General features: G+C 35.6%; 1 protein-coding gene across 2 annotated transcripts in view; it reads right to left on the reverse strand.

Annotated features, from left to right (window-relative positions):
* MYO1E (myosin IE) overlaps positions 1 to 26,967 on the reverse strand; it is a 1,655,775-nt gene that overhangs the window by 64,382 nt on the left and 1,564,426 nt on the right. The window contains exon 27 of one of the 2 annotated variants that reach the window (XM_044078572.1): positions 1,823 to 1,858. The exons of the other annotated variant lie outside the window; for it this stretch is intronic. Within the exon in view, the coding sequence (XP_043934507.1) occupies positions 1,823 to 1,858 (36 nt within the window). The remainder of the gene's footprint in view (positions 1 to 1,822; positions 1,859 to 26,967) is intronic. 2 annotated transcript variants of the gene reach the window in all.

Consider the following 26,967-nt stretch of genomic DNA (forward strand, 5'->3'; position numbering starts at 1 on the left):
TGATCACATATGGGGAAGCTTTTAAGCAAATGGTTGCCTTTTTTTAACTCAGGAAGTTTGCACTTTAACGTCCAATGGGCAGAGCCTAAGCCTTTTGATTGAACCAAATTATGTCCTTACATTTCAAACAAATGTTCATATCTCTGCAACCACAGGGGTTATAAAAGAAGTATAAATGGCAAACTCTTCAGCATAAACTAATCTTTATGTATGTGGTTATGTGTCTGATTTTTCTAAGCAGGACCAAAGGTTTGAAATAAATACATTTCTTACAAGAAGATTAATATTTCAGTTGAAATCAGAATTGCCAGTGTTTATTCCATGTGATTGGAGATGAATAAATTAAAAATGATAAACATCATGGCTACTCTGAGTAACTTTTTGTTGTAAGGATCTCAGACATATATGGCCAATGACTGGCCTAATCATATGTAAGAATATATCATTATCAGGTTTATATAAAACACATACAGTTATCTAATCAGTTTTAGCTTCTTTTTCACCCACTCTTTATCTTGAACAGAAGTTTATGCAGTAAGCAAATCAAAAGTGTAGATCAAACATAGATGAGGGTCCAAATTATGTGAAAAATAAAAACAGTGCAAGTACAAAAAATGTGCAACATACTTGTAATACTTCTTTCTGGAAAAGAAAGAAAATTGTAATGTGCATCTGCAGATGTTTGCTATCCAGTCTGTTAAGTTTATCTACAAATCTGATTCGGTTATTACTGAGGCCAGCCAATCAGATTCAGGTATTACTGAGGACAGCCACTGGATGCAGGGGTTGGGGATATACCTGATGACCTAGACTTCAGGATGGCCCAATCTGAAAGACCAGCTAGGGTGTACTACTGAGTGACTAATAGCTCACCTTCCTGGGGGTGGTGTAGGTTCCGCTTGTGGAGGACAGAGACTCTTCTAGGTTAGTGATTTTTGCTTTCAAGAATGGGGACAGCATACATATGTTGCCAAGGTGAATGATGTACAAGAGAATATGGGTAAGTTGACATGTGGTATTAGCAGATACGGTAAACATACAAAAAAAATCTAGCATCCCACAGTAAGATGACCTACTGACCACTTATGGCTCTTATCCCTCTCTCTAGCCATCCCTTATATGGGGGAGGGGCGATGTGTGTCACACCCAAGAAAATTAATATGTGGTGAGAATGGCAAAGTGGCTAACAGCTGGAAGGGGAAGAAGTGGATCATTTAAAGAGTGCTTCAAGTGATTAATGGCATCCTGAAACCATCAGGATCTAAGCCAGGAGCACAAGAAATAATAAATGAGAAACCAGCATTATCTTATTCATTTTCCCAGTCAGAGATTGGTGACTACCATGCATATTGAAATTGCAAAGACTCTTATGAGGCACAGTAATAAAGCCAATGTTTTCCTTTCCATTTCTACTAACAATGTGGCCTAAATTAAATAACGTTCTTTCAGTAAGGTATTCTTAGCAATATAACGAAGCTAAATGACTTGCTAAGAATTACAAGGTACACAAAGTGGATAATGATAGGATTCAAATCTATGCCTTCAGCTTTGAATTCCAATATCTTTACCAGTACATTACACTATAACTGGTTTTCACATTTTCCACCATCAGTATTCATCTTGATTTTCTGACAATATGTTGGTGGACGCAAAATTCTTGTTCTTTTAGAATCATCAGAAAGATTTGAAAGAATACATCTGTGGCAAGAAAACTCAAAACTCCACACCAGTAATAAAACAAAGACTAGTACATGCGTCTAAAATGAAATTCTCTACAATGTCACCTCCACCAAAACATAACACAACACTGAGTTTGACTCACGGTTCTCTGCTTGAAACTTGTGGTCCAGCACGGTTACTACAAAGGAACAAATTTAGCCAAAATTAAAGTGCCATGCAACTACACAAAACATAACATATATAGTATGACACTAAATGTTAATATTCAGTTAGAAAAACTGCATAAAAAATAAAAATGGAAAATTTGAATTGTGTTAGATGCACTTTATTAACTATTAAAGTTTAACTACTTAAGTTTACAAGACAGTACAAATGAAATTATTAAGCAGGTTCCCAATTAGTTTTTGTAGACAGTGTATAGAATTAAAATTCCAAAGAGAAAATTTCTCTCTCTCTCTCTATATATATATATATATATATATATATATATATATATAAATACATATAAGACATAATATAGAGATGAAAGACAACATATGGAAAATAATTGCTTAGCCATGGCAGCACAGTAGGATAAAGAGTATTCCATTTATAAAAAAAAAATTCCATTTACGATATAGAAGTGAAGCCTCATGTTAACTTATTAAGGTCATAATATGTATGAAAGATTTGAGTGCAGTATAATGCAGGCTCTTATCTCTAAATATGGTCTAGTACTTTAATCCCCATGGTATACTAATGCCAACTGTACAAGAAATAGTTACTAAGGCAGAGATGGTCAAGTATTTGTGGGTATGAAACTGAGGACATCAAAAATGAATAATAGAGTTCATTGCGTTGAAGTATGAAAGAAGGAATTTCAAATGGCAGTTAACTGCAACCAGTAATTCAAAAGTTCTGGAAGGCTCAGAAGCACAATACATTATAGTTGAGTTTTGATATAAAGTCAAATTCAGAAAGCACTGCCAGCAGTGAGTTGTTATTACTGGCAGTGGCCCTTTCTGATTCAGAGACAGGCCCCCTGCAGTGATCCTATGCGAGCTGAAGGATCAACAAAGTGGACCATTTCCTTGGATAAGTTATATGCAAACGAGGCATTCCAGGAGAGCAGCCTATGCTAATTAGCCACATGCTATCTACCCAAAATGTTTGTGGTAAGGCATTTACACAGCAAGTAATTCAGAAAATAAACACAAAAAACTTCGAAAAGTTTGAAACACTGCGAAAACAATAAGTGAGTCCAACAGAACACAGCCACAAGATAAATCCAAGAACCTTTACTTGTTAACGTTTTCGTGTACAGGAATACATACACTTCTTCAGAAAATAAGTTAGCTAAGCCAGCTGAGTAAACTAAACTATAAGTTTGCTTTACTCTTTGCTTTCAGTGAGCAAGATCACGTTAGTGCCAGGGACTTTAGCAGACAAGTAGTGGTGGGGTTTTGTGCGCATGTATGTAGCTGCATGTGTGAGTATAAACAGAGCAATAACTGGTCTCAGGTAAGTGAGAGTGTGTGTGTGTGTGTGTGTGTGTGTGTGTGTGTGTGTGTGTGTGCGTGTGTGCATGTGTGCGTGTGTGTGTGTGTGTGTGTGTGTGTGTGTGTGTGTGTGTGTGTGTGTGTGTGTGTGTGTGTGTGTGTGTGTGTGTGTGTCTGACTTAGTGGTCACAGTAGGACAATTAGGAGACACACAGGTTAGGTATATGTGTATGGTATATGGGTTTGTGTGTCCCTGAATACTAGCAGGTGGGAAGGTTTTGTGGGTGTGTGTGTGTATCAACATGTGAATGTGTGCATGGGGGAGAGACTGTCACAATGGGGGGACACTAGACCCCAGAAAATCATAATTACAGTAAAGTGACTTAAAAACTTACTGGAATAGCAGTTTTGCAGCATGAAAGATGCATGGGCAGGGAGGAACACTAGACACCAACAATTTGAAATATTACCCTAAGTCACTTAAAAGCTTCCAATCCTGTGCCTTTGGCACACAAAACATCTCAATAACATTACAGAGCTTTAGTCACCAGGGATGATATTTAAATATTACCACTAAAAAGTTAATAGAGCAACAGTTTTGGAGCATGAAAGACATAAGACAGGAGGAACACTAGATACTGGGGATTTGAAATATTATTCTAAGCCATGTAAAATCTTCCAGTTATGTACCCTTAGCGCATAAAGCAGCTCATTAACATTGCTGGGCTTTAGTCCTCAATGCTAACGCTAGACAACAGGGATGCACTTAATCTTAAGTCATTTAAAAATGTCAAAATTCAAACAGGGAAAAGCTTTAAATCCATGTACCCTTGGTACAGGAAACAGCTCATTAACAATCCCCAGTCCTAACTGATGAGAGCTTGCAGTTTGCTGTATTTTTTGATCTATTAGTATAAAACTGTTTATGTCTGGCATTAATGACTGACTGTAATATCCTGTGAGTTACGAAGAATAGTGCAGGGCAAAATCAGGCACCATTGCGAAGCATGTGGGTGTGTGCATTTGGTGGGGCCACCATACCTCTAAATGGCCATGCTAAAGACTTCTGGACAAAGCCAGGACAAACACTAGCAACACCAGGGAGACTTTTTAAATACAAGTCAGAGTCACTTAAAGTTAACAGAGTAATAATGCTACATCATGATGCAGTTTCAGAATAATAACAACAACAAAACTTTTAATGTCTGGCATTATTATTGGCTAACTGTAATCATCCATGATGTATGAGGGGCAGGAAAAAAAGTAAGAGGCTGCAGGAGGTGTGTTCTGTAAATTAAGGGACAGGTAAATCGTACAGTGGGGTGTGAGAGAATGAATAAGGGGGAGTTGCCTTTGTCACAACAATGCATAGGCTGCAAATGGTGATTACTGCAGTAAAGTGCTGACTAGCACTAGTAGTAACACTATGTGATTCAAAGATATGCAAATTAACCAATGATGAGGTCTTTTCTCATTGTAGCTAAAATGTTACTGAATCATGTTTTCCATGATCACAGAAAGAACCCCATTTGGCTGCAGCTCTTAGTGCCTGTGGTGAGACTCTGTGTAAATCCAGGGATAATTTTGTTCCAAGAAGATGAGAATCTATTTATAATCAAAATGAGGAAGAAAGAAGAAAAATGTAGACTAAGTGCAACAGAAAAGTTGTAGCCTTGACTATGATGCAGCTGAATGGGTTAAAGTAACCCATCCAAAACACTTGAGGAAGTCACTGCCTGAGGCAAGACCTAGTGACTGATGGGTGGGAATTTTTACCACAGGAATATTCTCTGCTGGACACCAGAAGGCCAGCCCCAGGGGTCCAAGTGCTGTGTCAGCTTATGTGAAGCTGTTACCTAGTAAGAAGGCATTGAGGAGCTGTCACAGCATGGCATCTGGTGCCCATGTGTACTTCCTGTCTGACATGGAGTGGCAGCTTGGTAAGGAGAAGTGTAGCAATTAAAAAAACATGGATAATGGTCACCTGGCCAGCTACAGATGATGCTCAGATAATGAATGATTCTCACACCTTCAAGTCTGGAGATAAGGGCATCTTGATGAAAGGGAATTCCCCCCAGGAAAGAAATGAAACCCACTGGGCACTTTGAGGAGAAGCTGGGTCAACGATGCATCCACGGTTAGGTAGCAGGAGGGGTGACAAAGGGGAGGAATAAGAAAGGAAAGTAAAATGAAGCCCAGCTATAGGCAATGCCAACAACCACATCATAGTTCAGGTCCTCACTGTTCTTGGATACCACACAAGAAAAAGAAATGTAATTCTAGGCATTTAACCATGTACACAAAATGCCAGCAGATACATATGTTAGCATTCTTATACAATGTTCCTCTTCTGTGACTGTCTAATAAAAAGTGCTAGGGCTTAAATGTCTGCGTTTCTACAAAATTTGTGACAGAGTACCTTCTACATTAACCAGTGGACATGTTACTGATGAAGAGACAGTTTTTAATTAGAAGTTTTATACTATTTACAATTCTCAGAATCATCTGCTGAGGGAAAAATCTGGATGAAGAGGCAATGTAATTTACAAAAGTGTGTGATCAGAGAAATTATGACTACTTCCAAAATTAACTTAAAGGCATAACGATTGTACTATACAAAGACAAAGTGAATCTTGCAATGATTACTGTTAAAGAGATTATAGATCTTGCACTTGACGGCTGCCATCTTCAGGAATATACTGAAGAGCTGGTGTAACAAGGGGACAAGCACCAACTCAGCCTCCTTATACACACCATCAGAGAGGCCCTCCTCACAGCACTGTGTTAAAGTAAAATGATGGTACAGAATCACTTGGCGAAGGGGAAACTAAACTTTCTTAAAGTCATTACAATCTGATGTGTGTAGTTAAACTATTAAAACACTGTAATTCATGAAAGACTCCCTTGAAGTATGATGGAAGTGTTTACTAGTAAATTCAGAATTATCAATAACTATTCCATGAGAAAGGAGATGAATAAATTAAAAAATATATAAATATCCATATACGTTGGTGTTATGCAGTCTTTAACAGACTGGTACATCAGCAGGTACCCTTTCAGCCTGACTGCTTGCTTATTTCACTGTAATTGAGTGAATAACCAATACAGCTGTTTAGATAGTACACCATCACAAACCTGGTAATATACAAGTTAGCTATCAGCACATGATATGCACATACACTCAGCCCTGGCAACACCACTGGTGTACAAATAAAGAATCAACACTGTCTGTCATGTCAACAGATGTCAACACTCAGGAGATCCTGCTTCATGTAACCAATCCAGTTTTTAGCTCAATTCAGACCCGACTTCCAGAAATGTGGCCTTTAGGCATATGGCTGGTCCTTGCTATGTACCTCCAACCACATTCTTTGAACTGCTGTGAGGACCCTTCTTCTGCATAGATGGAGGGATTTTTTGCAACTGTTTTTTTTTTTTTTTTTGTAATGTACAATGGAGTAAGGCTTGTATCTTCCCAATTTTGAAGTCTATATAGTGCCAAAAAATTGAACATTCCCTACAGTTCACTATATTATTTAACCCTTTGGGGCTGGTTGTTCTTTCTCTATGGTTGTGCAACCATAGAGTTACTATAGTTGAGCAAGGTGGTATATGAAGGAATTTGGTATCCATATGACAAATGCAGGGAGGCTTGTCCCATGCAAATACTCTTTTGGTGGATTATTTTTTTTTTTTATTATCTTCATGTGTGCATCTTCAATTTTTTTGTATGCTGATTTTACTGGCATTCTTTGTTTTGGTTTTGTTCCTTAGAGTTTGTTTTACCATGAATCCACACCAGCATAAGGATGGAAAAACATGTATTATATATTTTTTTGTCATACTACAAAGTAAGTTACTGCTTTTTCATGCTGTCTTGCTACTAATAATGTGTTGACTGAAAAAAATAACTCCTTTGCCATTTCAGTGCACTATGTTAGCGTCTGTACATGGAGTGCCTCATTGAAGATGGTAACCTACTTAACCATATGCCTTGTAAAAATGTCTTCTAAGAATACATTAATCAGTAAATCATTATCTGAAAGTACTTTACACATAACATAAAGACTGGTAGTAAAATCACAATATGTAAGGAAACTAACATTAATGGCCAGGGTCTCATTTCCTATGGCATGTTTTCCAACACCCTGTACTAATAACAGTAGCATTTCTGTTTTCAGAGCAGTCAGGTAATGAGGGTGCTTAATGTTTTTCTTATTTATATAATTCTGACATTATTCTTACTCTGTATTGTTTATGTTTGGTGACATTAACCATTGTAACCAAATTACCTAGAGACAATTTTTACACCATCGAGTGTACGACCTTGACACAATGTGCAGCATGTGAAACATATTCTCCTATCTAGAAGGTATTTTGCACCACAGTTGATGCCTAAAGTGACTGGCCTACACAACTAATCCTCTGACAGGCACCACATAGAAACTGTGCTCTTGCCTGCAATTCCATTCAATTTTTTTGAGGGCAAATTTGAGGTGGAAACACACACATGTTTTGGGGAGATGGGAGGAACCTCAGAGAGACACAGGGGGACATGCAAACTACACGCATGTATTGTAGTGGTCATGATCGAGGCCCATACCATGTGCTTGGGAAGTGAAGACCTTAAATATTATGCCAATCATATTTCTAAGTTGGTGTTAACAACAGAGGACTTGAATGCTCATATTGGGACAGACAGTGCAAGTGTTTACATAGGTGAGACAACAGGAATAAGGAAGGACAGGCCATTCTAGACTTGTGTGTGACAAATGCATTGATGGTGGCCAACACATGGTTTAGCAAGAAAAACATTCACAAGATCACATACAAGAGTGACCAACATGCAACTCATTTAGACTTTCTCCTGGTAAGGAAGGGGCACTTGGGTAGAATTACAGATTACAAAGTCATCCTCTATGAAACAGTTGGCACATAGCATAAAAACTGTTGGCCACAAACAGCTGCAAGCAGTTTCAGAGAAGGCTCTAAAATCAATGGAGACCAGGCTGAAGACCTGGAAGCTGACTGGAGAGAAAGCACAAGTGTTCAAAGTAATACTCAGGGTTCTAGCACCTCAGGAAGATGATGAAATAGGTGGAGTTGAAGAAGAATGACAGCATCTCGAAAAAGTATGTGTCAAGACTATAGAACAGATATGTAGCAGACACAGATATGGAAAAAAGGTATACAAGGAAAGATGGTGGAGAAATGTAGAAGTCCAGGAAATTGGTAAAAGAATGGAAGAGTGTAGGAAAAAGTGGGGAACAGAAAAGACGGACCAGGCTAAGAATGAATAGTGGTTTGTTAACAAAGAGTCTAAGAGAGCAGTCAGAGTTGCAAAGAACAAGGCACCACTGAGGCACTATATAAGTTTCTGGAAAGTAACTTAGCAGATGGCATAAATAAACTCTATCAGGTTGCAAGGCAATGACAAAGATACAGAAAATACTCATTAGACACTATTCATAAGGGATACCAGCAACAACCTGCTCACCAGTCCACAAACCAAAGCAGATAGAAGGGATCCTTCCAGCAGCTTCTAAATTAAGAAAACCCCACAGAAGCTTTTCTCCATACATAGCTTACAATGAAAGAGGAAGAGCCCAGTCTAGAAGGAGTAAGAATAGCATGGAAGAAAATGAAGTCAGGGAAAGCAACAGACTCACAGGAAGTCATAGCAGACATGATCACGATGTTGGGAGAGATTGGGGAGAAATGGCTCCTGAGGGTACACACAGCAGTATGAAGAGAAAGGCATATCCCAGATGGCTGGAGAATAAGTATACTAGTGCCAGTGTTCAAAAACAAATGGGACATTCACAACTGTGGGCAGTATTAGAGGTATCAAACTCCCGTCACACTGCAAGAAGGTTCTGGAGAGGGTGAATGATAAATACGCAGAGTAGTAGAGAGTAAGACTGGAGATGAGCAGTTTGGATTCAGATCAGAATGCAGCACAACTAACCTAATATCTGCAGTGAGACCGATAGTAGAGAAGCCAAAGATGAAGAGAGAGTCCAACTGGGCATTCCTAGACTTGGAGAAGGCATATGAAAAGGTCACAACAAAGCTGATTTGGGCAGCTTTGCTGTGATTTGAAGTCCCACTAAACATTGATAGAATAGTGCAGACTATGTACAAAGATTCAATGACAAGTATGATCACTGTTCAGACTCAAAGGGGTTCACAGTGGAGTGAGTGTGCATAAGGGTTAAGCTCTGAGCCCACTTCTGTTCATACTGATGATGGACTACAACAGCAAACAGGTCAGAGGGGACATATCAACAAAGCTGTTGTATGTAGATGGTGTGATATTACAAGCAGACTCTGAACAGGAATCACAGCAAACGACGGGAATGAAATGCAAAAGTGAAGACACATATGATGAAAATGAATACAGACAAGACAGCTGCCATGACAGCAAATGGGAGAAACCAGATGAAGCTGAAATTTGAGATAAAATGAAAACCTCCTGATAGCTGCTTGGATGATGACATCTTGGTATCAGTCTCTGGCTCCACAGTGGAATAAATGAGATGAATGATTATGGAGGGATTATGGTTGGCAGGCAGCAAGGGATTAAAAAAATGAGGAAAAAAAACAAGAACAAATAATCAAAAAGGTTTTGCAAAGGCTAAAATTCTAACAAGATACAGAAATGAGTGACCCCCTCCTTCTTAAGGAGACAATTATTTGTTTATCTTTTGTTGACTGTGTTAGTCCATTAGGCTAGTAGCCTCTTTTCAGGGGCTACCTGAGGTAGTATTCATACTACTAGGGGAAATTACCTCTAATCTTTGCTATAGGTGCTGTGAGATCTTTTACATACACCTGAGTTACCACCAACTCAGGCAGATAAGGCCTTGATTTAACCCCTGATCAAGAGGATAGCACACTCAGGAGTGCAGCACCCCTCTTATGCTGCATTGCTGCATAAGTGGTTGATCTACTTCATGTGGAATATATCTCACAGCCTTCTGCACCAAAGGCGATTCTGTTACTTGTGCACCATTAACAGTGACACGAATAAGAGTTTATCTTTGTCCAAAAACTTTCAAAAGTAGCATTATTTTCAAAGGCTTGCTTATATTACAAAAATGAAATACCAGAGCAGATGCAATAAAGGCTTTTGGAAAGTAACATTTTAACTGCAGCACTTTACTGCTAGACCACACCATTTGTAACCTAGACTGCACCTTCCTTTATAGCTGGACACTGAGGTTATGCTTCTCTTCAGCTTCCAAAATAAGAAGCAGTATCAGAGATTTACAGACTTCAGATTCAGATTAGTACTAAAAACTACTTGCATGCGAGCCATTTTAAGCCCAGCAGCTATCCCCTTGTGAGACTCAAACAACTGCACCTTGTATTTGTAAGGCAAACAACTTAACCATTAGGCCACCCTCCCAACTTACATTTGTTAGGGGCTGTCTTTTAGTGCTTTTAAGAATATCTATCCATTTATCTACATCTCTCTCTCTCTCTCTCTATATATATATATATATTCTACACACACACACACACACACACACACACATATATATATATATATATATATATATATATATATATATATATATATACACACATTCCACATATCTCTCTCTTTATATATATATATATATATATATATATATATATATATATATATATATATATACACACACACACACACACACACACACACACACAAGATAGATGTGTGTGTGTGTGTGTGTGTGTATCTATATGCATTTTCCTTCTTTCAGTTATGATTGCCACATTTCTATTCATTCGATCATTCATGCTGGACCCTAGAAATGTCTCGCAAAAAAAATAATGCACTTTTCTACAAAGGAATATTTCAATATACAGATGGCACAATCCTGAGCTATAGTTGAACTATGGAAATCTCATCACTTTAGTACCATAACAGTTATGCTGTTCACCTCTGCAACAATGTAAAATACAGTCAGTGGTATTCATATAACTACAACAAAAACTGTAAAAGTAGTCATTAAACATTTCAGAGTACTAAATGACACAGTAACATAAATGTGATAACAGGAACTGTCAGTCCTCTAATAGGCAGATATAAAACCAGCAGACAGAGCAGTTTCTCCAAAAATCTAGTTTCTGTATCAGAAAACCACAAAATAATTTAACATTTACAGCATGCAGTAAAATTATATAATTATGTTCAAGTGGTTTCTGACATTATTCAGTGAAAGTAATAAACAGGGTAATACTTCTATCTGAACACACTTAAGCAAGAAAACCATGTGGGATTTTTAAGTTACTCTTCATATGAGCATGTTCCAAAATAATTATATCCATGTACAGACAAGTGGAAAAAGATACATTTACTAATTACAGCTAGATGTGAATTCCCCAATGCACCTCTTTCTCAGATCACCTCTTGACTTGTATATCATTACATAGGGGAAAAAGGATGGATGAACTGATAAATCAGTTTATATCAATTCAAAGAAGTGTTTAACAAATCTTATGGATGGTAACTACAATGAAACAAACAACAAAAAATGTAACCTATAACAAGTGATGCTTTACAGTTTTTTTGGGGGGTGGGTTAAGGGGAGTCTTTCTACAGAGTATTTAAGGCTCACTGATGAGGAACATGGCTAAACACAAATGAAAATCTAGCTTAAATGGGGTAGGGTACAGCTTTAAACAATTGTGAAAGTGGTACTTAGGCCAAACAATCATTTGTCTGAGACAGGTAGACAACTAACAGCAAGCATAACAATACTGTACCTCTATAACACTTTTTAACCCTTACATTTTAATTTCTTGACAACAAGTTTGATACATGGGACTACAAACTAAAGCTTGAGGTGGTCTAGAACATACTGAGTCAAGGCCTATCAAGTGCCAGGTTCTGCAATCATACCTCTCAACCTTAAGGCATTAAAAATCATGTCACTGACCCTTAAAGGTTAGAAAGAGTAGCGGTTTCTTATTTCTCACTATAGTATCAGTTTCTTCTTATACAATACCCTATATAGTAAGTGATGGGGAATCTTTTTATAAGGTTAGTTTATTTATTTAATAAGGTATGTTCCCAGAACCAAGTCTGACTTTAGAAGGAAATCATTAACTCTAGTAGGAATAAGTCTAAATCTGATGGTCAAAATCATAGCCGTTCATAATCTTCAACACACATTACCAACATACCCAGAACACACAGCTGACCCTTTCACAAAATGTAGTCATCTATTATGCTACACACTGTTAGACATCTTAGTGATTTGTGACAAACGGGTACCAGGAAGAGTGAAAGGGAAGGTCTACAAGAGGGTAGTGAGACCAGCTATGTTGTATGGGTTGGAGACGGTGGCACTGACAAAAAGGCAGGAGTCAGAGCTGGACGTGGCAGAGTTAAAGATGTTAAGATTTGCACTGGGTGTGACAAGGATGGACAGGATTAGGAATCAGTATATTAGAGGGTTATCTCAGGTTGGACAGTTTGGAGACAAGGTCAGAGAGGCAAGATTGCATTGGTTTGGACATGTGCTGAGGAGGGATGCTGGGTATATTTGGAAAAGGATGATAAGGATGGAGCTGCCAGTTAAGAAGAAAAGAGGAAGGTCTAAGATAAGGTTTATGGATGTGGTGAGAGAGGACATGCAGGTGGTTGGTGTGACAGAGCAATATGCAGAGGACAGGAAGAAATGGAAACAGATGATCCACTGTGGTGACCCCTAAAGGGGAGCAGCCGAAAGAGAAGAAGACTGTTAGACATCTTAGTTGCATCTGATTTGTGGAAAAATTGCACAACAGCATACCTGCAGCAAACAAAAGCTTTCTGGGGGTACTACAGTGATGCAGTTTCCTGAAGAATACACATCAAATACTGTGGAATCAGTTCAGCAAAACTGCAATATAAATCATTCTGCTTTCACAGTGCATACTCTACTTCTCTATAACATCTACATGGTGATGGCAGTGGTGGGGTTGCACCAATGCATTTTTTTAACATATCACACATCCTAAAAACATCTGATATACAGAATCATCATTCTGTTGATCAATTATGATATGGTTAAGACAATTATGAATCAGTGGTGCACCTAGGCTGGGGTAAATGGTTCAGCTGCCCTGGGTGCAAAGTATTAGGGGGTGTGACTGGCTGATTCTGATTGCTCTTTGGTGCATACCAGTTTTTGAACACCAGTACTGCATTTGCAGGCAAAACTGAGCACCATAGTGCTCCATGTGTGGTCTAAAGCAATGTTTCTTAAACCTTTTTTAGCCTAGGGAATCTTGCACAAAAATATTTCTTTTCATGGAGCCCTTATGAAAATTTACAAAAAAACAATAAGAAATAGTACAAATAATGTAAATTGTAAATGTACAAGTTTGAGATTTCAAAATTGCATAGTCTTAATAAGAAAGGTGTGCTTCCATTGCATGACAAAAGTTGTCAATATCTGATTTGTGGTTTGTTAAGGAGAGCCTTAACAAGGACGTGGCCAGCATGAAACAAGGATAGCAGCACTTATTCACTGTTCTGCTACAAAAGATACATTTCTGACAGGAAAGTTTTAGTTTGAGTAATCCTAAACAGATCAGACTAGAGCATTTCTATAGCCCTTGGTGTTATAAAGGATTATTTCAAAAAAAATTGAGAATCTAATAACTTTCCTGTAAAAATGTATAAAAGTAATTCCTTTCACTGTAACCGGCAGCAACATGAGCTACACTAAGGCAGCACTTCAGTATTCTTCATGTAAGAAAGAGCTTCATTTACTTTTGTCTTATATTCAAGAATTGTCATTAAAAATGGACAGATTGGACAACAAATTTAATGATTTTAAGAAAGACTGTACCAAACAAATTGAACAAATTAATGAGGCTTTTCAGGTACAGAAGTAGATCTCTGGCATCGAAGAATCCCTTAATGTTATGGATGAAAGGCTGAATGAAAGGGAAAACAACACTGGAGTTTTACTGCAGCAAAATATAATCTTGTCAGCTAAAGTAGATGACCTTGAAAATAGATCTTGAAGGAATAATATTTGTATAGTTGGACTTGCTGAAGGTTCTGAAGGTAACAATATGACTTATTTTATAACTACCTAGCTTCCTAAGACTTTAGATCTCCCTGAAGCTTTCTCTTTTGGGATTTAGAGAACATATTGGTTCCCTATGTAGAGCTGCTGCAAACCCTGTTTTTTCTCAGAGATCTATAATGGTGAAGTTTATTTCATCTCAAGACAAAGAATTGGTATTTAAAACTGCATGGGCCAAGTCACCACTTAAATATAATGGAAAATTGTGCATTTTGACAATGACTACTGAACAACAATGATGGCAAAAAGAAAACAATTACTTCCACTTATTAGAGAACTTAAAAAGAAGCAAATAAAAGTATATGTATTGCTCCCGGCCAGACTAAAGATTTTCCTTACAAATCGAATTAAACTCTTCAAAGTTCTTGACCCTGCTTTGTCATTTCTACAAACTAATAAAATTCTTGAACAAACAGAGCAAATGAGTTGGAGTAATATATCCTCAAAGAGGTAAATACATTCAAATGGAAGCAAGAGAAGTGAGAAAAAAAAATAAGGGGACAATGAAGAACTTTTCCTTTTCCCTTTCTTCAATCCTTATTTACAAAGAAAGTAACATGATGTTAAAGCATGTTTGTTTTTTCCTTTTTGTAAACAAACACAGTTTTAGTTGTATATAAACCTTTAACAATAAAGCAAGAAACAATAATGTACTCAGTTACAGCATAAATAGAAACTTGACTACAAGCAAGCAGACTGCATATGAAAGGTAATTTAACTCTTTTCTGCATTATACTTATTTATTTTACAGTTAATTGACAATATCGTTTATGAGTTGGAACAAAAAAATTATAAATTTTTTAAAAACATTTGGTGTTTATATTAATATATAAAGTTGCAGGTTCCTATATGAAATTGCATGCTTAGAAATTACTGTATATTTTATTTTTGAACTAGAAAAGAATGCTACATGACACATAGTTAAACTTACATTGTATATCTTATATAGTTAATATTACAGGCTTGAACACAGCATATATCTTTAGCAATATCTTGTTTTTCTTGATGCTTTTGGGAAAAGTAAATACAGTGTTAATTTCTATCTCTTACTTAAACAGTGTATTATAAAAAATATCATTACCGTCACTTCAATGTAAAATGAATATAAATTATCCAAAGTAAACACTTGCTTGAGTAATATTTAAGACTAATAACTGCATTCTTAAGCTGCGCGGAAAGCCAATATATACAGTCTTAGATAATAAGCTATTGTTTTTGCTAGAAACAATGACATATGAGGTGGGGGTGAATATAGTTGTTAAAAAGTGACTTTTATGGTTGTTTGGTTAAAAAAGAGGTTTTAGTGTATTAAACAACCTTAAAGCTCTCTACTTGAGTGAAAGACTGGGATTGATGTTGTGTGTAATGACAATTATTGTTATTTGAGGGCTGTACTTATGTGAAGAGGTTCAGTGTGGTTTAGAAATGAAGCTCCTTTCTCTCAGGCTCAAGCTGTCTTCATTCACTAGATTATGTGAAGCTTTTGAGGAAAAGGCCTGAGACACCTTGAAATTCCCACCCAAACTGACAGAATAGAACTGTTTAAGCTTGGAGCTCTGGTTTGACAGGCAGCTTTAGAATGCTAATTTGAATAAAAGGCGAAACCTTCTGAATATGCATTAGATGAAATTTCATTGTCACAATACATAGCCATACAAGCTAGCATAGCAGAAGAAAAGTTAATATGTTACATGAAGCATGAACACTTATAATTGAAACACAAAAAAGTGCATATTGTTTGAAGGTATTATTTTATGCAAATGAATACAAATATAATATTTAAAGTTTTATTTTTGTGGCAAAATATATAAGTGTAGAGTATGCTGATAAAACACATGATGGTTCCAAAGAAATAAAAATGCTGGGGATTTATCTTTGTACTAATAAATCATAGTCTGTGTTGTTCTTTAATAATTTATTTGATATATACTGTTAGGAATTTTTTTTTCTTAATAAATAGGTCTAAAAATGAAACAACCATTGCACTTATTTATATTAATAAAGACCTATAGGATACAGCTATACTTTCATATAATTATTAGAGTTATATATTTTTGTGGTAGGAGTACTTTGGGAGGTCTTTCTTCTCAAGCTTTGTCAGGATATTGGATGAGTTGGTTTGCTTAGATGGTTAGACTATTGAAGCATGGAGTGTTAGACTCCATGAGGGGTAGGAGGGGTTTTAGAAGTAATTGTTTTAAGACAATCTTACTTATTGCCTTTTTACTAGTGTCCACAAATGTAATGATTTTGTTCCTAGATCTAATCTTAGAATTTACTAATTTTATAAGCATTAATAAGACGTTCTTTATAAATACAGTGTCATTACCTATGAGAAATAAGTATATTTTTCTGATCAATAGGAAAAATGACATTTATTAACTGTATTTCTAAAAATGTTAATGGATTAAACAACAGAAGCAAGTGAGGTAACTTAGACATCTGACGCTGCTTAATTCTCAGGTTATCTTTCTGCAGGAAACACACTTATTAGCAGAAGATGTGCAGATAGCATATAGACAGCAGACAAATTAGCAGAAGATATCATAAACAAACTTAATACTAAGAGTTGCACTACACTATCCAGTTCAGAACATAATCAGAAAAAAGGGGAGTAGCTATTTTATGGAAGAATTCTTTACCTATGCCTGAAGTTATGGGAACATATCAAGATGATAGAGGTATGTTTTATATTGCTAGTATAAAATAAAAATAAGATATTAACTCTTGTTAATGTGTACTGGATTCCACAAATAGGTTTCAAGACAGTTGATCAACATTTAGAGCAAGTAATTCAATATGTAAAAGGCAGTATCATTTTATCAGGAGACTAACTGTATATTATCACCAAGTGATACTAATACAAATAGTAAAAGGAAAATTCAGCCGTCTGCAAAAAAGTTAATGAAATTCATTGAATTATTTCATCTTAGAGATGCAAAAGAATTTTCAGAGCCAAATTCATTAATTCTCATAGGCATGGAACCCAATTCAGAATAGACAGAGTTTATATCTCTAATGAACTAGTAGGCAAGTTGGGTGAAGTTAAGACTGTAACTTGCCCATTTTCAGACCATAATGTAATCACTTTTGAATTATCTTTGAACTCTAATAATAATGTTAAAATAAGAATACCAGCATATACAAGTTTACAAGAGTTTAAAGACTATTTTAAATAAACATCCTGCTTTATAGAAATTAACAATACAGCGGATTCTTCAGAAATCTATATATGGGACACTTTAAAAGCATATCTGTTTGGTAGAATCACTAACTGGCTATCAAGTAAAAAAAGCAATAGGACAAAGAATTACATGAAATACATGGAAAACTTGATAAGCTGAAGTTAGAAAGCCAGAAGAATAAAAATAACACAGAAGAGATCAATAAGCTAAATGGCAAATACTTGGAAATTTTAAATCATAAAACCAAAATCAGTCTTGAGAAGTTTAAGATATTTAACTTTTCTATCAACCCAAAGTCTATGCACAATCTAGCGACCAAAACAAAATTACTCAGTAAATCCAGTCACATAAAAGACATCTATTCACATAGAAAGAAAAGAAAAGTAACAGAAATAGAAATATTCTAAAGGAATTCAAAGATTACTACACTGAAATTAATCAAAATAATATACTAATAGATCCAGAGGAAACAATCAAAACATTTATTAGAAAAATATAAAAACTAGACTATCAAATGACCAAATGAAATTAAATGGCAAACCGATTTCTATGCCTGAACTTCAAACCCAAATTTCTAAACTGAAGTCTAATAAAGCATCAGGTAATGATGGAATTATATTTCCACTTTACAAGCAATTACATAAAGAAGCCATACACATATTATATATTTTTCTATAGTTAAGGACTTAACTAAAGTTCTTCCTTCTTGGAAGTATACCCTTATGTCTCCAATTTAAAAAAAACAACAAGGATCCTACTCACTGCTCTTCATACAGACCCATTCACTTCTAAATGTAGACTATAAACTATTCATGGCAATTCATACTGATAGACTAAAACACATTCTATCTTCTATGACTGATAAAGATCAGACTGGGTTTATTTTAAATAGAAACTCTTATGATAATATTAAAAGAATAACTGCAATAATTAACTATGCAAATAAAAATGAGAACTTAACATTAACGAGTCTTGATATAAATAGTGCTTTTGATTCGGTCAACTGGAAATATCTTTTGCTAGTTCTAGAAGAATGCATGTTTTCTTTTAACTTTGCACATCATATTAATCTTCTCTATACAGATTGCTTTGCATATGTCAAAATAGGTACTTTCACATCTTATTCTATACTAGCATTAAAAGGAAATAAACAAGGATGTCCTCTTTCACCTCTGCTTTTTACCCTAGTTATGGAACCTTTTGCTAATTTTATTAGCTCAAATACAGATACAAAAAGCATTAAAATAATGGAGAATTCAAGTTCTACAATTCAGCTGTTTACAGGTCACATCTTATTGATATTGAGTGATAATAATAAATCTATATTTGCAACTTTTTAGCAATGGAACTATTTCAAAGAAAATCTGGTTTAACATTTAATGATAACAAAACAAAATTTTACCAATAAACATAAATAAGAATAAAATCTCAAGTAAGTTCCTTAAATACATTGTTAAAGAAAATAAAACAAATTAGTTGGGAATAAACCATAATAGATAATATTAAAGATATAGTAAATTATAATTATACTAACTGTGCAAATAAGATAAAGAATATAATGGAGAAAAGGAATAAAATTGTATTTACAATGGAAGAAAGACTCTCTATCATCAAAATGATTATCTTGCCAAAATCCTATATATTATTTAATCAGTAACATTACCTCCTTTGAAAACCTTTATTAAAGATTTTAATACTTTAATTTTGAAATTTCTTTGGTTCTCTGACAAACCAAGAACTGTGTTACATCATCATATAAGAGACTGGGAAGTAGGGGGAATAGGACTACCAGACATAGAATTATATTCATCATCATCAGTTATGAAAACAATATGTCTTTGGATAAACAACACTTATACAGCTAGATGGAAAGAATTTTAGGAAACCTTTTTATGCATTCTAACTGTAATAGACATACTAATAATTATGATACATTAAATAACATTTTATTTTGTTTTTTAAAGGATTATGTTATAGAGAAAAGTCACTAAACAAGTTATTCTTACTTCATTTTGACTATATTACATACTTTTAGAAATTTTATATATAGAAATCTGGCTTATAAAACATGGATTTTTCCTTATGTTTCTTATAGCATATACTCAAAGTAATGTCACTACTTCACATTTAGAAGCAATGGTTGCCTTTAAAGAGAAGAATCTGTCATACTGGTTTCGGTTAATGAAAGATGAAAAGCTACACTCTGTAGATTACATTAGGAATAAATATGATTTGGCTAAAGATATGTGGTTAGGTATACAATCTTGTAGACTACAGAAGGGGAAATTAAGTCAATGCAACCAACGTTAAGGGATCATGTCCCAAAATTGATTGAATGTATCATATTTTTATGGCAACAAAATTCCTTGGGACATGGTCTCTTGTCCAAATTGTATAAAGTGGTAAAGAGGGAAATTAAAGATGTAATGATACATATTGGAACTATTTTACCCAAATCAATAATAGATCACCAAGTGAAGAAGACAAAAAAATATTTCTATTATCATCTAAACATACTACTTCATATCTCTTAGACGGCATTTGTTTACATGGACGTTTTTGCATAGGTCCTTCTTCAACCTTCATCCAACTTTGTTGGAGATGCAAGAAAGAACTTAAGCAGATTGGCAACACATGTTCTTTGACTGCACTGTATTGATTCCTTTTTTGAATAATATTAATTCTTTTTTACAGACATTTTTTGGAGATACATTTATTTTATCTAAATCATTAATTCTTTTTAATATCCCTATTCCCACTTGTGTTAAAAGAATGAAATATAATATATTGTGGACTGTATTGACCATCTCCAGAAAAATGATCACACAAAACTGGAAAAACAAATTTGCTCCTTCATTTAAAGAGTTTATAAGTTTAGCAAATGAAGTAACTCATCTAGAAATTACTACAATCAGATCGAGAATGAACAGAAGTTACCTCTTACCTCAATGTATGGACAAAATTTAAAGAACAACGTGACAAGCAAAAATAAAAAAAAACATTCTGGAACTGAACAGACATCCAACAACAGGAATGGCTAGAAGGCTGACAAAAACTTGTAAATAGTTATTTTCTTTGTTTCTGTATTTATAAGATTAGGTTGTTGTTTTTTCTTACTTTTAACTATGTATGTACATTTCTGATTACAAATTTTGTAGTGATTATGTTTTATTAAAGTTTAATAAAAACATTTAAAAAAAAAGGACAGCCTTAAAAAAGTATCAAATTTAACTTATTCCTATATTTTATTTTGGTTGTAGTGATAGTTGTATCCATTTTACATAAGTATGTAGAAAGAAAATAGGATCCTAAATGCTTTTCACTTAAAGGTCAAAACCTACTATTATTTTTTACGGAACATTTTATCAAGAGATAAGTTAGTCTTCAGATTGCTCAGTGTAATATTGGAGGAAAGATCAGCAAAACAGATCATCTTGATCTGTAGAAAGATCATTCTTTACTTATTCATTTAGATTAAAAGGATGCAGATCCCACAGAAAAAAACATTCTCTTGGATCCTAATTTGAGGGAACATAGTTTTCATATTTAACTGACAATATTTTCAAAAAATTGATGACAAGTTTTTTTTAGCTAGTTAAAACTATTATCTTTATTTCTCACTTGCCTCATTCATTTGGTCAGTCAAGGTATTAAAATTATCAAAGTAGTTATTTTTGGTTATTTGCTTCCAAAGTTTAATTTTTTTCTTTTGTTCTTCTATTTTATTATAACTATCGAACAGTTTTCTTGTTCCCTGAAGAGATAAGTTAAACTCATTCAAAATGTGAAATCAGTCTGCAAAGTAACAATTTTATGTTCCAATGTGTCATTGAAAAAAAATTTACAATGTCAATTTTTGTTTGTCAGAAATATGATTATTTCTCCTCTCGGGAAACATAAGTCTTTTTTCAATATCTTTCCTCATGAAAGCCAGCAAACTTCAGCATTTAATAAGGTTTCATAAGAAGAGCCTATTTCATACACAACATTGTAAAAAACCTAGAATTTGGAGGGCTTGACTTCATATAATTTACTGTCTTAACGGTTATTTTTTAATACCTCATTCAACTCAGCACTTACACTTTTGCATTCAAACATTTTCTGATGTTTCCTGCAATGCATGCTTTCTACATTTGGTGTTACTTATTTCATTTTTCCGACTAATCTTGTGTTTACCAACCATACTAACTGTATCATCAATACAAACTGAAACACGGTCTTTGAATTTTAAATTGATATTTAAGTTATCAGGCAAGAACAATTTCAGTGCCAGGTGTATGACTCTTCAATTCCACATAGTTCAGAAATATTAATTTAATTTTCATTACACTCTATGTACCTAATGTATGTGAGCAGCTGGGCTTTTATCAGCAACATCTGTTGATTCATCGGACTAAATTTTTGATATTTTAATTTCATGTATAAGTTGCTACTGAATATCTATACTCATCTTAATTATATGATTCAAAACAGTCATTAGAAAGAGGCATTATTTTTATTTTCTGAGCGTATGCATTAGCTAACATTGTTTGACATGCATCCAGCATGGAAGATACAATCAAGTCTTCCCATATGGTGAAATTTGTTTTCGAAATTTCAGAGCCAAGTAATGTCAAAAACAATGTTTTAACATCCAATTAATTTCCTGTAACATTAAGTGTACACTTCAGCAGTGCTTGCAGAGATTTTAACCCCTTCTAATTTCCTAAAAAAAATCAACTGACGGTTTTGTATTATTTGTGTTTAGTATGGAAATGGCTTAAATTTTGTTAGAATCATGCACTACTATAGAAAAAATTGCTGAACGCACACAGCACATTGAAGGCAACATAGGACAGGATGTGTTACTAATAACACGCTTTTCAAAAGTGGAAGTGTTTATTTCAATTACTTATTAATGGGCACTGTTTTTCCATTTTTCAGCAGTAATCTCATCACTTGGTTGCTGATGAGGTTACTCTTCTGTATTGCTAGCAGTCTGCTTCTTGGGATTATCAGCAGGAATTCCACTGCTGACCCCATGTATTTTTAAAGAAGGGTGATTTATTTTGTTTACTCATACTGGCAAATGTCTGTAATAAAAAAAACTGTTTAGGACCACTCATTATGCAGATATTCTTTTGACTTCACTTTCCTGACAGTTTCAAATGCATACTTATCTACCAGATTGTTTTACATTGTATTTACTATTTGATAAACAATTATCAAACAGTATATTTATTTATTTTACATTTGTTGACTGGGTTAGTCTGGCTGGGCAAAAGCCCTTTTTCAACAGTGACCCAGGGAGAAAAGTTCCATTTGAGTGCAAATATAGCAGTCCAGTATAAAGATTACACAACATAATCTAACAATAGACTAAGCAATAAAAAAAAAAAATATTTACAGTATTTACATCTCAATCCAGATTAAACAGTAGATTTGTAGCAAGGCTTTACAGAGTATAGCAAAGAAGTAAGATGTGAAGATGAGTGTAGCTAATATAGAGAGGTTTAGGAATCAAGTAGAGGAAAGAGGGATGTTGGAAATAAGAAGCAGAGGAAAGAAGGGGTAAGAGGAGGGGGCTAGATACAGATAGGGATGTTAAATAGGAAAGTTAGATTTAAGATGAGACTGGAGGTTGAGAGTAGAAAAACTTGTGGAACTACATGAGAGTGGGTACGTAATGTAGAATAGTATGATAGAAGAGGGAGAAAGAGGGATAGAATGGATATTTTTATGGTGGCTGACTACAGTGGCAGTACCAATGATTTTTGAGGTGTTCTTTTAATGCTGCTTTCAATAATTTTGAGTCGGTAAGGGACCTTACCTCTTGAGGCAGTTTATTCCAGGACATGGATGGGTGATAGCTATAAAGCTTACATCCAGTTTTAGTTTTGGGTTTTTAGATTTGGAGTAAGTTTTGGTTAGAGCTTCTAAGTTGTCTGGAGGGAGAGTAGTAGGAGATGAGTGGTGCAAGTGTTGGACAATATGAAGGCAAGTAAAGGATAGAGTGAATAATGGAGAGCTGTGAGACTAAAAGTTGGTGAGGTAGTTCTAACCAGTTCATTAGTTTTAGTGAGATGCAGTGATGGGATTTATAGTTTTGATGTGCTGCAAATCGAGCTATTTTATTGTAGGTGGTTTCAAGCTTGGTGAGAAGGGTAGTGTCAAGATTAGTAAGGATCTGGGAGCCATACATAAGACTGGGTAGAAGGTATGATTGGGAGAAAGTAATCCTGGTGTCAGAGGAAAGGAATTTTTTAGATCTGTAGAGGAGTCTGAGTTTTTGATGGGTCTTTTTGATACAGTTATTGATATATATATCAAAATTAAATTGATCATCAATGATGATTCCTAAGAGTTTGGTGCTAGGTTCTACTTGTATGGGGGTGTTGTTAAGAGATAGAATGGTGAAAGTAGATTTGATATAGGACAGATTTTTAGGGAGGAACAGTAGCAGTTTAGTTTTTTTGATTGAGTATGAGTTGTCAGTTAGCCAAGCTTCTATTGAGTTAAAGGCAGTAGGGTGGCAGAATGAAGTTCAGAGAGGGAGCAGGCTATAGTAGTAACGGTCGAGTCATCAGTGTATTGAACTAGAGAAGTCTGTGGAGAGGAAGAGTAGAGATTGTTAGTGAAAATATTAGAGAGTAAAGGCAATAAAATAGAGCCTTGAGGAACACTCATTCTGACTGGTAGAGGTGGTGAGAATGTGGACTGCCATTTGACAGATTGGGTTCGATTGGAGAGGTAGCTAGAGAACCATGAAACAGCCTCAGGGAAGAAGTTTAGTTATTCTAATTTGTCTAAGAGGAGAGGATGAGAGACAGTATAAAATGCCTTGGACATATCCAGAAATAGGCATGAAACTAACTTGTGGTCATCCCTATGGAGAAAGGATAAGAGTGCTGTGGTGGTGCTATGTCTAGGTCTGAAGCCATGCTGAGTAGGAGTTAGAAGGTTATGTTTGGTAAGATATTGCACGACCTGTTTGTGAACACACTTTTCAACGACTTTGGAAAGAGGGGACAGAATAGCAATGGGACGGAAGTTTGAGAAATCTGAGGAGTTGTCGCCTTTGTGTATTGGAAGTGTATGAAACTGCTTCCATATAGTCGGGACTTTTCCTTCTGTGATTGAGCAATTAATTAGAATAGATATTGGTAGGGCAATAGACTCCGATGCTAGTTAGAGAAAGTTAAGAAGAATTTTATCTGTAGATGTGGAGCAGGGTTTTAAGTTGGACAGTAGAGTCTTGATAAAGGAAGTTGGCACTGGTTTGAGGGAGAAGGAGTTAGAGAGGGATGTGGTGGAAGGAGGATTTGTAGTTGACGGTGTGTTAGACTTTAATAGATTGGATATGGAGTCAATAAAGTAGGAGTTAAATAGAGAAGCAATTTATTTGGGAGTTTTGTCTGGGGATGGGTTTGGGGAAGGATTGCCTGGGTGGAGTATCTGGTTAATGGAGTGCCAGAATTTTTTTGAGTTAGATTTTAGTGCAGTAAGGGGTTATAGTAAAAGTCCTTTTTATCTTTGTTTATGTATTTCTTTGTTAAGTTCCTAGCTTCTCTGTATTTTTGCAGATCATTAGGAAGTTTGGGACCAGATTTTCCAAAGTTTGTCTCTTTTTTTCATGAGGTTGAGAGTAGTTTTGGACAGCCAGGGTGACACTGTAGATTTGATGCGTATGGTACGAATGGTAGCCAGAGAGGCTAGGATGTTTAGAAAGATAGTGTTGAAGTGAAGGACAGTGTCATCTAAGGGGAGGTATTTTAGAACGTCCCAATTAACTTTAGAGAGAAGGGTGTTACGACTGTCAGGGTTAAAGTTAGAGAGTTTACAGCAGGTGATGTATTTGGGTGACTTAAAAAGTTGGGGAGAGAACCTAGTAACGTTTACTGGTGAGTGGTCACTTAAACAGTTTGGCAAGGTTTGGGGATTGTGGTATTTTGAAGGTTGGGATACTAGTATCCAGTCTATTAGGGTATGAGTAGTATGAGAGTTATTTGAAAGGGTTAGGTGGGTGATAAGCTGAGAGAAGCCATATAAATTAATGTTAATTTTTGAGTTGTCATTAGTGATAGATAACCAGTTGATATTCACGTCCCCAAAGAGAATGATTTCATTGTGAAAATTGTGTGTGAAGTAGGAAAGTATATTTTCTAGAATGGGGATGTTGTCTCCTGGAGGTATATAAATTGCAGCAATGGTGATGGAGGAGTGGTCATTAATTTTGAGATTTGCCATGATCAGTTCTACAGGTACAAAGGATGGGGTAGGTTTAGGTAGCAATGTCAGGATGAGAGGGTTAGCATAAAGTATTGCTATGCCACCTCCTTTTTTGTTAGGGCAATCTAGCCATAATATGTTATATACTGGGGGAAAGATGTCACTTATCTGGGATATGAGGTTTTAACCAGGTTTCAGTCAAGGAGACAATATCAGGGTTATGATCAGTTATCCAGGCATGAAGTTCACAGACTTTACTTAGTATACTGCTAGTGTTGACAGAGTAGAAGGAAATTTGTTTATTAGGCAGGGGAGAGGTGGATGTTATGGGGGAGGAGATATGTCCAGGGTTAGGGTGTATATCTCCAGATAGAAGAAGGGTAGGTAGTAGATGGTTGTGCTTTTGTAATGGTATTTGGTAGTAGATGAGTTTGGGCTTGATGTTGGAAGTTGAATGGTAAGTGGGTGAGGTTTTTATTTTAGGGAGTGGAGTGTTAAGAGGAAGGATGGAAGAAGATATGATTATAGAGAAATGATTAGCATGAAAGATTGGATAGGGGTATATAGGAGTTGTTATGATAGGGGATAGTTTATAGGGATGGAGAGTTAAAAGGAGGAGGAGGGTAAGTGGGGGTAGGATGAGAACAGATAAAGTAAGTGGAGACATAGTGAGAGTAGGAAGGAGTAGTGAATTTAGAGAGTAAGTTACAAAATAGCAGGGTAGTATGGGCTAAAAGAAAGAAATGTAGGAGTTATGTTGTCAGAGGAATGCTGGCTAGGGGTATTAGATAGAGACTGCATGTTTAAGTATGGGAGCTGAAAGTAAATGAAAGTATAGCAGTTGTAAATAAGGAATAGGAGAGGGTTGGTCAGTGAAACAGGAAGGGGTGGGGGTTTGGTGGGCTGGATAATGGTGTGGATAGGTATAAAGGAAATGATATGGTGGTGGGTGGGAATGGAGGTGGGAGTGGGGCAGCACTTTCTGGAGTGAGATCACCCAAAAAAAACAATCAGCCAATCCCACTCAACGAAGTCAGGCTAAAAGCAAGTTTCAGCTTCAAATATCAAATTAAGGTACAAGGGGTCTATTACCAAGTCTACAGTAAGCAGGGGGGTTTGTTTGTCAGGGATCTGTAGGTAGGAGTATGGGTTTGGCAGCAGGAACCCATGGTATAGTACTCAGCTACTGTTATTAAAGCAAAAAGCATCAGCGAATGCACAAACTTAGCATTTACACACTATATTCAACCCTACACAATTATTTCAGTTCGTGAGGGAGATATTTGCATACTTAGTGTCTATCCCTCGCAGTTAGCTTTCCTGTACTGTGCTGGTCAGAGC

The sequence above is a fragment of the Protopterus annectens genome, chromosome 7.part1 (genome assembly GCF_019279795.1).
Source record: "Protopterus annectens isolate FY-2018-M chromosome 7.part1, PAN1.0, whole genome shotgun sequence".
Taxonomy (NCBI): Eukaryota; Metazoa; Chordata; order Ceratodontiformes; family Protopteridae; genus Protopterus; species Protopterus annectens.